Below are 14,263 nucleotides of genomic sequence, written 5' to 3'. Positions count from 1 at the left end.
AAGGTTTCTTCTTTACCTTCCCTTCTTAGGGCTGAATGGACCCTGGTCTCCCAGCCCTTCCTTGCACCCAGGCTCTCCATCCCCCTGCCTGGCTTGGGGACTGCTGCGGCGTTTGCTCTGATAGGTAATGCCTGCTCAGATGGGATCAAACTGGAGTTTGCTGATGAATTGCCACAGAAAGGAAAGGGCATGGGGCACCTCTGCATTATTGGCGCAGCCCTGCCAGTGGGCTGTCTTGCAGCCCAGCGCAAAGCAGAAGCAGAAGGTGGAGGAATGCTTTTCCCTGTTCTTGACTCAGTCCCCAGTGAGGCCCATGTAAAAAGCCTGGCAAGGGGGGCAATGCAAGTGCCTGTGTCCTGGCTCCCCTTAATTTTTCAAGCTCTCTGTGGCAGTGTGTGATAGCAGAGATGTGGTAGCCCGTAACAGCTTCTACACAGCACCGCTTTTCAGTGTGTTGGTTCATGTAACCATAACGTTAAGGGTGCATTGTATCTCCTGACATTACATGTTTGTCAGAGCAGTTGAATGCTTTGCTCCTCACTTTGCTGTCTGTAGGACTGCGCAGACTGAGGAGTAAAACTGTAACAACTTTTTTCCTTAAGATGGGAAAATGACAGCTGAGAAAATCTGCTGCTTTTCCCAGAGATGCAATGAAGCCTTGGGATTCAAAAGGTAAAATAGTCCTTTGTTACTTTGAATACAAGTGGTGAAAAGGATCATATGTTATACCATTCTGTTTTCTTTTTTCTTCTCCTTTTTTAAATAAAAGGGGCCTTACTTATTGTCTTTTGCATGCACTGGAATGTGAGAATGCTGCATCAATGCACCAATTATAAGTATGACTTCAAGGCAAGAGAAAATTAAAGATATTTATCAAGTATTTTCATCTCTTTGGAGAAAACTGTTGTTGCCAAGTTACTTACCATGCTACCTGGAACAAGCTTTGGTGGATTTAAGCAAAATATTCCAAGTATTGCATTCCTTTGTTTTCTGCATAGCTTGTCTTCTTGGGAAATAACTGCTTTTATGATTTTTTTTTTTTATAATGGGTTTTTACCCTTCTTTCCACTATTAGCATCATGGTAATATATAGATAGAAATAAATCTAAAGAGAATGGTGTTATTCAGAGCTTGTTTTCTTTTGAATATCTAATAGCAAATATCAAGTGTCTCAATTGTATACCTAGGCCACCTAGCAAATACATATGCAATAGCTGAGTTTGTTTTGAATTAAGTGCTTTGTAAGCAAATAAAAGGTACAGTGACTGGCCTTAGTGCAATACGCACAGATAGATAAAATGTAAGATATTTTCAGGGATCAGCTGACAGATTGGGGGTCATGAGGGGGCAAAAGCAGCCATAGAGACCTTCCTTTGTGGTCCATATGGAGCACAGAAGTATGCTGTATCAGAGGGACGACTATATTACAGCAATGTTATGGCCATCAGGCTGCATGTTTTACCAGCTCGCACAGTATTAGAACCCTTTATATTGGATTTTACCATGAACTTTCTTTTCCAAGGGTCTGTGAGGAAGGAGGAGTCCCTGCCTACCTTATGTATGCTGCACAGGGTGATTTGGACTTGCTGTGCTCAGGCAGGTCAAAAGTGCTGTGTGAGCAAGAGAGTCCAATGGGCTGCAGACTGTGTTAGGGCCTCCTTGAATATGATGCTGTTCTTCTCCCAGTCCAGCTGTCAAAACACAGAGGCAGGGTACCCTGGGTTCTGCAGCAGGGGTTTTGTTTCCTCTTTGGATATGATAGATTTGACATTCACCTCACTAGCACCACTTTCTTACCCAAGTACCTTCCAGGCACAAATAGGTTTAATTTCTATTTTATATTAGAAGAAATGTCAAGGTCCCGGCCTTGGAGTTTACGCTAGGCTCTGCAAAGGTGTGTAAACAAAAGTCAAACAAACCTAGCCAGAAGATCAACATTTTTATTAAAACTACTCCTCTGAAAGCATAAACCAAGGAGTTTTCTTCTGTGATACATTGCTGAGGTGTGCAACTACATCAGTAACGTTCAGTGATGGTGGCAGTAACTGGCCTTCTGCTACCTGATTAGTAGAAATTGGGGGTGTGTGTGAAATACCCAGGACCACAGGGAAAACTCAGGTAGCAAATATTCTGGAGGATGGACTGCAGACATGGAAATGGAAGTATATGGGGCCCAATCTCACCTGACAGTGCCTGCCCTGAGCTGAAAGTACCAACTCACTCAGGTTATCTGCACTTAGACTTTACTAGGCCAGCACAGGTACAGCTCGCTATGTTGATTTATGATATCTGCTGTGCTAAAGCCAGCTTATGTGCTCTTGAAATTTGGCTGATCCTAGGTCTCAACTAAATAAGCTGTTCTGTACTCAGATTAATTCAGGAGAGAACCAGAGTTGTGTCTCTGCATCTGTAGCACATGGATGACTGGGAGTTGTCTCTACTTAGTAGGACTCAAGGGACTGTTATACGGAACTGTATAGTCTAAATGAACATGTTGATGTTTTGAAGGTGCCTTCTTTAAAGATACCTGTCATAAAACCAAGAAGTTTTAAAGACTTGCGTTAGCCAATTCCCAAGTTCCCATCAACTGGACATGCTGTCTTCTTTCAGAAATGTCACTTAGAAGAGTTTCTGAATCAGGGCCAGTAAACTTGTGTACCCTGGAACATCTCTAGTGTCTGAACTAACATTTAAAAATGCGTTACTGAGCTGGGATTAACTGGCCATATATGAACAGCTGTCAAAACAATTTCACAAATGGTAAAGTGAGCAATTCTGACAAGGATGCAAAAGCTGGCATGGAAGTGGGATACAGGCAGTGCCAGCCCTGCCACATAGTTCGGAGGCTTCAGCAGTTTTGGCTGGTCATGGGCTACTCACTAGGTATAGAGCTTTACTGTAGCCAGAGCAGACATTTTGAGGTTACGTTTATGAGTAAAAAGACTGATTTTGATACCGTGTTTAGGTGGGAAAGAGAGGTTGTGGTTTTTTAGTACAACAGTAAAAAAATACAGAATATGGGAGGAGAAGACGATTCAGAAAACACTAGTATAGTCCAGTGCTTTCATTATGACATTATTAATTAGGCTGATTCATATGTATTTGAATGCATACATGCAGAATGACAGAATGGCAGGGAATGGAAGGGACCTCTGGACATCATCTTGTCCAGCCCCCCTGCTTGAGCAGGGGACACAGGAATGCATCCAGGTGGGTTTTGAATGTCTCCAGGGAAGGAGACTTCACAGCTTCTCTGGGCAGCCTGTGCCACTGCTCTGGCACCCGCACAGGAAAGATGATTTTCCTCATGTTTAAATGGAACTTCCTGCGTTCCAGTTTGTGCCCATTGCCCCTTGTCTTGTCATTGGGCACCACTGAAAAGAGTCTGGCCCCATTCTCTTGACACCCACCCTTCAAATATTTGTATGCATTGACGAGATTCCCCCTCAGTCTTTTCTTCTCCAGGCTAAACAAACCCAGGTCTCTCAGCCTTTCCTCATAAGGGTGGTGTTCCAGTCCCCAGATCACTTTCATAGCTCTCTGCTGGACGTGCTCAAGCAGTTCCCTGTGTTTCTTAAACTGGGGGCCCAAAACTGGATGCAGTACTCCAAATGTGGTCTCGCTAGGGCAGAGTAGAGGGGGAGGATAACCTCCCTCGACCTGCTGGCCACACTCCTATTAATGCACCCCAGGATACCATTGGCCTTGTTGGCCACAAGGGCACATTGCTAGCTCATGATCAACCTGCTGTCCACCAGCACTCCCAGGTCCTTCTCAACAGAGCTGCTTTCCAGCAGGTCAGCCCCCAGCAGCCTGTACTGGTGCATGGGGTTGTTCCGCCCCAGGTTCAGGACCTTGCACTTGCTTTTCTTAAGTTTCATGAGGTTCCACTTGGCCCAGCTCTCCAGCCTGTCCAGGTCTCTTTGGATGGCAGCACAGACTTCTGGTGTATCAGCCACTCGTCCCAGCATGGTATTGTTAGCAAACTTGTGGAGGTTACACTCTATCCCCTTGTCCAGGTCACTGATGAATATATTGAACAGCACTGGGCCCAGCACAGACCCCTGTGGAACACCACTAGTTACAGACCTCCAAACAGACTCTGCCCCATTTATCATGACCCTCTGAGCTCTGTTGTTGAGCCAGTTATCAATCCACCTAACTGTCCTCTCATCTAACCCACGATTCCTTAGCTTGTCTATGAGGATGCTATGGGAGACAGTGTTGAACACCTTACTGAAGTGAAGAAAAACAACATTCACTGCTCTCTTTTCATCTACCCAGCCAGTCACACCATCATAGAAGGCTATCAAGTTCACCAAGTATGATTTTCCCTTGGTGAATCCATGTTGACTATTTCTGATAACCTTCTTTTCCTCTACATGCCTGGAGATGACCTCCAGGATGAACTGCTCCTTCACCTTCCCAGGGATGGAGGTGAGGCTGACTGGCCTGTAGTTTCCTGGGTTTTCCTTCTTGCCCTTTTTGAAGACTGGAGTGACATTTGCCTTCCTCCAGTCCTTGGGCACCTCTCCTGTCTTCCAATACCTTTCAAAGATGATGGAGAGTGGCTTGGCAAGAACATCCACCAGCTCCTTCAGCACCTGTGGGTACATCCCATCAGGGCCCATGGATTTGAGAGGATCCAGTTTGCATAGGTGACCTCTGACCCAATCCTCCTCAACCAAGGAAAAGTCCTCCTTCATATTTTTTCTCTCTCCTCTGGGGGCTGGGATGCCTGAGGGCCAGCCTTAGCAGTAAAGACTGCAGCAAAGAAGGCATTCGGTAACTCTGCCTTTTCTGCATCCTGCGTCACCAGGGCACCCACCTTGCTCAGCAGTGGGCCCACAGTTTGCCCAGTCTTCCTTTTACTGCTGATGTATTTAAGAAGCCCTTCTTGTTATCCTTGACACCCCTTGCCATATTTTGTTCCAAGTGGGTCTTGGCCTTCCTCGTTGCATCTCTGCATACCCTGACCATATTTCTGTATTCTTCCCAAGTGGCCAGTCTCTTTTTCCACTTACTGTGAGCCTTCCTTCTTCCATCTGAGTTTCTCTAGAAGCTCTTTGTTCATCCATGTGGGTCTCCTATGCACACATAGATAGAATGAAGGTGAACCGAATAAAATTACACTAATCACAGGAGTTGCAGCCTTTCTATGAAAGAGAAAGATTAATGTTCACTCTGTCTGGAAAAGGACATGTATCTTCATTTATTAGTGTTCTTCTCATGCTAAAAAGGAATGATATTTAAGATTTTTATTTTATTATTAAGTGTTTGGCTTTTCTGTCAAGTGGCACTTTGTAGAACTCAAGTAAACACAATAATAAATTCTTTTGTGGGAGGAAGTCTTTGAGTTAGGGAGTTCTTCTCCTGGAAATCCCTGTATTGATCCTCTTTTTAAAAAAAAAAAAAACTGAGAAAAGTGAAAAATAGAAAAAGGATGGATTAAAAATTGTGGCAGTGGAGCATGGTGCTGTCATGCAGCTTCCATAAATATCTTAAAACAGAGAAACCTGAGTGAAAATGTGTCAGCATTTTGGAGGTAAATCAAATTTATAAAAAAAGGAAGTATTTTTTAAAATACTCTGGAGACAGTAGATAGTAGAGATAATATCTCAACAGGAGATCTTCAACCACTTCGTGCTGCAGATAAATGCATTTTCACTTTTTTCCTGAGTTCTCTTTCTCTGCCTTAAAGAATATTATTATTCCTCCTGCCTAAACTGCAATGTCTTTTAATGGATTTTAATTATATTTTCTTGTTTAAATCCTTTAAGTTTCTTTATACATGTGAAACAAGTAAAAAAAATCTACTAAGAATTTTTAATGGCATATTATTGGAATTTAATTTATTTCAATGCAGTGATGTTTAAGATAAATTAGTTTGTATTTCTTTGAAGTGGTAGACTTAATTGGGGGGGAAGAGTGGAAATCAGCATTAGCTAAAGTTATGACTGTGGTGATTTATGACAGCTTAATATTAAGCTGTTTTTGTCTTCAGCTAACATTTCTTGTAATAATACCCAGATGGATACCAAGATGGATACCAAACTTTTTCTTTTTGAAAACTGTTAGCATAAAAATATTGTTCCTGAGCTTGGTGTAACTTATCTTGATAAGTCAGTGAGGGACTTCCTAAAACCAGAAATGGGGGTTAGCTCTCCTGGAGTATCTCTCTCCATGAGTGCTTAGGGCTACTGATGGGAAGGATGGTGAGCTGGGCTCCCTTGTCTTCTGCTGCTGACCTGTGTCTCCCGTGGGCAGCTCTTTGCCTTGCAGCTTTCTGTGTAGAGAAGTAGGCATTCTGCTTTTTATTCAGACAGTCACCACAGTCCATCCTCTGCTTAAAATTTCTCAGCAGAAGCAGCTAAGCATATGTTAAAGGACAGCTTGCTGAAGCGGGTGCAATCAGGCCTCAAGCCATTTCACTAACTCCTTACTTATGAAGTCTGGGATGCTGAAGGATTTCACCCAGAGCAGGGTGGCTGGGGTGTCTTTCATGCTGTGATTAATATGTTGCATTTTAATAACAGTTATTGTACTTCCTAGGCTCATTTGCAACATTAATAATCCACTTGCTGCTATTACTAAAACTAGTAACGAATTTAGAGAGCATGACACCCAAGTATGTGTAGCTTAACCTTAAACCAGTTTCTTTTATTTTGTTATGCTTTTGCTTCAGGAAAGTTTGGAAAAAGATATAGATTTTATTTCTTTTATCTTTTAAACACGTGCCTGGTGTACATTATATTCCATATTAGCATAGCTGTTGTATTCACCACAGATTATGTTTGTTAGGGAAAACCAATCCATGGCATAATTTCAGCTCATGAAAGACGGATTCCATTTGGTGCTGACCCTGCTCTGACTAGATGATCCCATGAGGTTCCTTCCAGCCTGAATTATTCTATGGTTCAGTGATTTCAGGCCAAAAATAATCTAGATCCTTTGAGGTCATTAATTTACATATGATGAGGATCTGACCTTTTGCTAGAGACAGCTTTAACACCACTTATCATGTCATCAAAGATTAACATTTCAATCTGAGAATCTATCCCTTGATTTCAGTTACAGAATGCATTGCTAGTGACATAACATGGGCAGTATAAAGTCCGTTTTATCTTTTTAACATCATGTGTATTGTCTGTCTATATACTTTAAACTCATAATTGCCTTTAGAGATCCCCGAAGACCCAGAAATTGCAGAAGAATATTATAATGATGAGTTTGAATCCTGTTCAGAAGGCAGTGAAGAGGAAGAGGATGTGGAATCATCACAGACAGTCTCTAAGTCAAATCACCAGGTATATGTGAATTTTGGGAAAACAGTATACGCTTGATGCTCACGGGAAAATTAAGCTCCTCCCAAGATTTTGTCCTACTGACATTACTGAAATTTATTTTTTGTTAGGAATGTGTGTACATCAATATAATGAATAAGTTATGTCTATGCTTATGTAATTCTTCTGAGTCGTTGATGAGAAAGGTTCCTGCATTCCTTCAAAATAAAGGATAACGCTACCATGAATGCTGTAAGGTGCATTGTTGTCAGTACGCTTCCTTGTGCCTGTAAAACACTCAGAGTGGGATCCTCTCTCAAGTTAGCTGTGTGTAAATTAAGTTACAGCTGAAAGTATACTTCAAGCATAAGATCTAAATTCAAGCTTTTATTCCAGGGGCAGATAGGGACCTCTAGTTGCCACTTCTTCCTGCCTACATAAGACATATTTTCTAGGACAGTGTGATGAACTGTGAGCCTAAACAACAGCATGACTTGAACAACAAATCTGTAGACTTTCCTAAGAATCTTAGAAAGTGTCAGTGAGGAGAAAACTTATTATTGAAAGGCTTAAAGTAGCTTTATCAGGTGAAGCTGCCCCAAGAAAGTCTTAGGGATTGCAGTGTGAAGAAAGTTGAAGATTATTGGAAAAGGCATCTAATTTAGATCTGATCAGAATGAGCTGAGATGAATCTTGTCTCCAGTAATCAAGTCTCAGTGAAATCAATGAACTTAAATGCCCAAGTCAGTTCTGCAAATGGATCTTCCTGAGGTATTCAGGAACAATTCTTTTCTCCCCTGGGCCACCAGCTTAAAGCATTTTGTACAGTGCCTCTGAATGGCACTGTCTGATCCTGCTTAGGATCATACATGTTATTCTGAGTTTGTGTGCAAATTTTGCAGAACAGTGTGTGATGTCTTTTGCATTTTAGGGAACCAACCATGTATGCTAATACTCTTCCCTAAATTATAAATAACTTGTACTGATTTTTAAAATTTTTAAACTAATAGCTTCTTTAACATGTAGTTTTTAAGGCAAAATTAAAATGTTTGTGTGAGAAATCAGAACTCTACTTCTACCATGGTAGCAGGGACTCCTGAAACGCTCTCACCACTTAAACTTGAAGTTTACTCAGAAACAGCTTCATTTGATCTAGAAATGTCTTCCTACCCTTCAAACTAAACACACAGGGTGTTTTAAAATTCAGGATCAGTTTATACAGTACTGGTCTAATGAAATTATTAGTCAACTGTAGATCAGTGGAATGTCTAAGAAAGTGCCTTTTTATTTTTTTCAGTTTGCTGGGTCTGTGTTTACCCACAACACATAGACATGAAAACAGTCTGTTGCCCAGAAAGTCTACCACAAGATGCTCTTGAAAATAAATTATTGCTCACTTTCATCAGACTCTGAGATAATTTTTTTTCTTTTTAGAATGCGTTTTAAAATTTTTCATTTAACTTCCATTGACTGTTTCATTAAGTGCCAGTCAATAATGTTTTTGAACAGGCAGACTGCTGCTTACAAACAATGAAGGGCAGAAGATAAAACTAAATTTCTCAATAATGCAGAACAAATTAGGTGTTGTCGGTCAGATCTGAGCAGCAACGTTCCCTCATTTTGCAATACCTCAGAATTTGGCGATGACAAGAGTCACTGTGGGCTGGAAGAGCTGTTCCACTGGCACCTCTTGTCTGAATCCAGCCCTGATGGCCCTGAGGCTTCACTCTATCAGCAGTCTGTGTGCACACAGAGCATTAACCCTCTGCAAACTGGCCTGCACAGACTGATCGGGGAGCACCCCTTGTGACCATTTGCCTTTTAGGACTTTCTCTGTCAAAGAAACTAATTGTCTGTCTTTGTTTTTTCTCATGTTGACCCCAGCACCTTAGATAAAGCAGAAGGGTGTTTCTGGGTATTGACACAATCATCTATTCTTTTTCTTGGGAAGTGAGCATAATTTTCAATTTTCCCTTTCTCAAGTGAAAAAATCTGCAGTAAGTCCAAGGTCAAAGCAGACTGAACGTAGCTGTGCAAATCTGAACTAACTGAATGAAAAGTCTGTAGAGTAAGGGGAAGTACGCAAGAATTTTTAGGCAATAATGTTATCTTGATGTAAACACCTAATGTAGGATAGATAGAATAGGCTGAGAGGTCTCTCTTTCTCTCTGGTGATTATAAAGGTACCTACAGTTATTAGCATGCATGGGACATATTCATTCTGGATGTCAACAGTTATGTGACAGGAATCCCACTCAAAGGTAGGTGTGATCGTGCTCAGTATTAATAATAAGCTTCAAATCCTACCAGAATAGATTTGATCTTGCTAGTATATAGCAGGGGGTTGCTTCTGCAGTCATTTACTTAATACCAAAACTCCAACTCCTATTTCTGTGATAGGTTTCATACTCTTAAACCCTTTTGTCAAAAATACCTTCATAAATCAAGCTTTTGGAGGTATGTGCTAATAAAGAAGTCATTCCACTGCAACACAGAATAAAGACTTCTAAGATATTTACCTTCCTAATCCGTGCAAATCTCTCAATTTCCCAATGCCGAGATTGCTTTACTAGTTACTCCTGTGCAGAGTGCAGAAATCCTGCATCTGGTGGTGCTCTCTGGTGACCCCATTACTTCAAACAACAACTGAAAAATTTCTGATGTTCATGCAGTAGCATGGGGTCAGAAAGGTCATCTAATTTGAACAACACATTGGGGTGCATGATGTAGAAAGTGATCTGAGCTATTTATTCAAGCTATATTAAGCTCCCACAAATGTCAAGACAGACTGAGAAGTAGTGACCTTACACAGGATGCAACACCTCTTCAGTTAAGAAGGTAAAGTTACACACCGGAATGGTGTAATTTTAAAGGCTTGGGCTGGGAGCTGAGATAACTATTTTTCCTGTGTTGATATCTGTCAATAAAGCCTGTGTGTTTTCAGCTACATTGTTCAGTTGCAGATGTGGAGTTTACCACCAATTTCAGATATCCAGACCTCTCATCTTGGTTGTAGCATTGGTGTTTTTTGTCCTTTGTCCCGCTCTTTTGGACCAGAAATGCAGATTGCTAGATTTCAAGCAGCAATTTACCAACTACTTTTCCAGACCTCTACCTCTTCAAGCCATTGGCTCTTTTCCACATTTTTTTTTCCTAGGAACACTGGTTTCTAATTAGGGGGAAAACATGAAAGAGAATGAGAAACTGTTTCTAAAAACATTTAAAAATAAGAAGCTTAGGAGAGGTTTCATCCTGAAAAGTTAGTGCACAGTGAAGCTTTCATTGGCTTTGATTTAGCTGAGATGCTAATGGATGCTTTTTGCTGCAGTTTATCACCTTGTTGTTTTTATTTCTTTTAGTGACAGTAATAGCAAATTCAACCTCTTTGTTATGACAAAGTCTACTAATGTCGCACATTAGCTTCCGATGTTCAATTTACAGGTCGCTTCTGAGATTGCCAAACCAGATAATTAATCAGCCGCCATAAATTATCATAGCTCCAGCAGCTGTGGGTGGTCTGTTTGCTGTCACCCCCAAAAAATGCTCCACTGGATTCCTAACACACACCTTGGCATGGCCTGTTGCTGTTAGAAAGGTGTTTGTTCTGAATTTGCAACTTGCAAGCATTCATCCACGTTCGCTCTTATGCATAAGAGTGCATCTGTTCTGCGCATCTGTCAGTCCCTTGCCTATTCTGTAGGGCTTTGCTTTCTCTGCAAAAAGAGAAATACATTAAATAGATAAGCAAATAGAACATCTAAAATCCTCTTGGATTACTAAACCCAAGTGGAGAAAAAGCACGGGTAGTTCCTACCTCAGTGTAAGATGATTAACCATGTATTCAACTATTTACCACTGTGTGAAAACCACATTCTCTTCCTCACTGAAATTTTATTTCAGGGTAGCCAAATTAAGCCAGCTAGTTTACTTGAAAACCAGTGGTGATGAAAGCGGTGAAAGTGTATCTTTTGCCTTACAACGTACTGAGAAAAAATCAGCTCTATTTTGATGTTTGGAGTAAATACGATGTCCTGTTGTAAGAAGTCAGAGGCTTGGGAATTACAATCTTTATCCCATTAAAAAAAGGCAATTATATTACTATTTTCTGTGGCCATTTACCATGTTTTTGTCTGTTCGTCTATAGATTTGCAGTTAACTGTTAGTGATAATGAAAATAAAAACAATTATAAATTTATAGTACCAGAAAATTAATATGAAATTTTAGTTTTGAATCAAAAATATTTAATAACTTTTTAATTAAACCCTAAAGGTTCATTTAATTTTTTTTTTACAAATACAGATGAAATATATCTGTAATACTAAGTCTATCTTAATTAAATATTCAATATATATATTATATATATAAATTAAGTTTGTTCTGTGACATTTCCTGGGCACTTTACTGCTAACGGGAAAAAGCCCCAGTTAAGCAGGTTCAGATTGACTTGGTCAGCTGAGGTAGGGCTGCAGAACTGGAAACCCTGGTGCTGACTTTATCCAGCCAGGATCCCACAGGCTGCTCCAAAAGGGCAAAAAGGCTCCTTCAGACTTACAAGCCTTTGGGTTACCTGCTGAGATGCCCAGCCAAGAGGCTGATACCCGTTTTGCAAACCTTGGTTAAAATAGCAGAGCCTTTTTCAAATATAAGTCCATGAAACAACTTAGGGTGACAAGATGTTAGATCATGCTCATCCCTAATGGCTTTCACTTGCACCAAAAGGTCACTAACTAGCTAACAGTCATTGCCAGCAATTAGTGTAATCCTGTTAATTTATACTGTCAGTTCCTCAGTTTGAGAAACTTAGAATGAACATTTTGAGTAAGATCACAGAGGAATATAGAGCAGATTGTCCATTGTAGAAGCTGAGGTCAATATTGTCTCTTTTTATTCCAGTGTTTTAAATTTTAAAACCATAGGCTTCTCATTTTTTAACATACAGATTTTTGGCAGATTTTTTCAGCAACGTCAAGATTTTAACTTTCAGTTTTGAATAGTCCAGAAACGCCATGCTGTCAAATGTGGTATAGCAGCAGCTTCTAGAACTCAGAGTCCAAGTTTCTCTTGGACTTCAACAAAATTTTGATCTACTTCCTGGAGCACAATCGTTGCTCAATGGCCAGACTTTAAATTTCATCTGTGTACACAAACAGCATTTCACATGAAAGGTATCATGGCAAAACTGTTAACCATCTGCCTGGTAACAAAATATTTGAAATAGAAAAGTGCTAAAATATCTTCTTAATTAAAATTTTTTTCAATTAGTCATTGTACTAGATAAGTAAGTAGATGCAATTACATAAAATGTAAGTATTAATTTGCAGTGGGAAGCTATCACAAGCAAAAGAAATTTTGGCATAGTTAAGAGGTACCTACTTGCCTTTTTCAGTGTAATATTGTTTTAGATATTCCAGGACTAACTGATGATAAAAATGCTGGTGTATTTTCAGAGATTGCGCACCACCCTCTGCAGTAAACATACCTTCTTAAGCTCCGTACGCAGTTGTTCTACACTCTTGTGTTCTGTAAGGAATGGGATGTAAATAAATGTTTGTATATAACTTAATTCTCAAGCCTGGTGTTCTAGGAAAAGAAAACATAGAAAAAGTCCTGAGCAATATAGACTCTTTGTAGTCTAGTGTTGACACTCATTGGTGTAAGTGATACCCTTTATGTTTGTGGGGTCATACCTCTAGTGCATAGCGTTTATATTTAACTTTGTGCTCACACTAATCCTGTTCCTTATTTCATTTATCCACAGGACAGTGATATCGAGGCAATGGTCGAGTATTTGGAGAGTGTCCTGAATAATAGCTCATTGGGTAAGATGATACCTCTTCTTTAAATGTAATAGAAAGTTATTAGCAGTCTGTATTCAACACAGACTGATTACTTTGATTTTGCAAGAAAATAACTCAAAAAAATGTGATCTTCTTGAAAATTGCTTCCTTAATCTACTGCTGAGTGTATAAATATGCCAAAAGAAAAGGCATACACAGTTAAGTGCTTTTGCTGAAAATAATAGAGCCATAAAACTTGATGGTCAGAATTGTAGAATGTCATAACAAAAAGCTTTTTAAAACTTGCCTTCTGCTCTCTTTTCCCCAGAAGAAAATATTTAAGGATATATAGGTTGTTTTAAAGTTTATAGTACTGGTAACAATAAGAGAAAATGAATTCTAATATTTTTAAAATGTTTTTAAATGATGATCCAGGTTTGGATAATATTTATTTTATTTTACTCATTACAGGCACAGAAAAATCACTGAGAATTTAACTTTCCAATTTAATCCTAAAATCTCCTGCAACTCCTCTCTATAAACGTAGAGTTTGAAAACCTGGTTTCTCATGTGCTACTTAAAAACTAAAAAAGTGAACTTAAAGGAAAGAAGGCTATTTAGTGAGCTTGCGTGTGGGTTGCATGAAAGCCTAGCTGAGTTCCCAAAGGCTCCCATGGGAACTGCAGTCTTGTTTAGCTGCCTTATTTACATTCATTCCGTCAGGATAAACCTGACGCAGTATTATCTTGTGGCTCTGACACAAGAATGCAGGGCAAGCCTGGGAAATCCTCCTTGTAGAGGTTCCTCCCGTGCTGAGCTCTGTTTCACCCCTGCTCATGTGCATGGACTGATGGGAAGAGAAAACCAGAGACGAAAAAGGATGAAAAGGAGTAATCAAAACTGTGGCAGCCATAGTCTTGTAGCCACTGAATCACGTCTGGTCACCCTCTGAGTCCCACGTTAGGGAGATCCTTAGGACTGAATGAAGGAATATTCACATCCAGTTTGTCTTCACGCTCACAGAGATCCCATGGTCTTCAAATTCTGCACTTATTTGTGCATTTGCAACATCATTGTCTGCAGTGGGTTTACAGAAGTGGAAATAGAGACAAAATTTAGCTCTATGCTTCAACATTTTGTTGCTTTAATGAAAGAGAGGAATTGCCTCGGAGGCTTCTGAGAATAACCCAGAGTATAAGCCA

At 40.1% G+C, this 14,263-nt stretch overlaps 1 protein-coding gene across 1 annotated transcript in view; it reads left to right on the top strand.

The window, feature by feature from the left end:
• The window catches only part of NEK11 (NIMA related kinase 11), a 101,787-nt gene that overhangs the window by 64,729 nt on the left and 22,795 nt on the right, over window positions 1-14,263 (top strand). Inside the window, exons 13-14 of the mRNA XM_064444139.1 lie at window positions 7,183-7,307; window positions 13,043-13,103. Of these exons, the coding sequence (XP_064300209.1) occupies window positions 7,183-7,307; window positions 13,043-13,103 (186 nt within the window). The remainder of the gene's footprint in view (window positions 1-7,182; window positions 7,308-13,042; window positions 13,104-14,263) is intronic.

Source organism: Phalacrocorax carbo, chromosome 2 (genome assembly GCF_963921805.1).
Source record: "Phalacrocorax carbo chromosome 2, bPhaCar2.1, whole genome shotgun sequence".
Taxonomy (NCBI): domain Eukaryota; kingdom Metazoa; phylum Chordata; class Aves; order Suliformes; family Phalacrocoracidae; genus Phalacrocorax; species Phalacrocorax carbo.
This window is presented reverse-complemented; position numbering and strand designations above follow the sequence as displayed.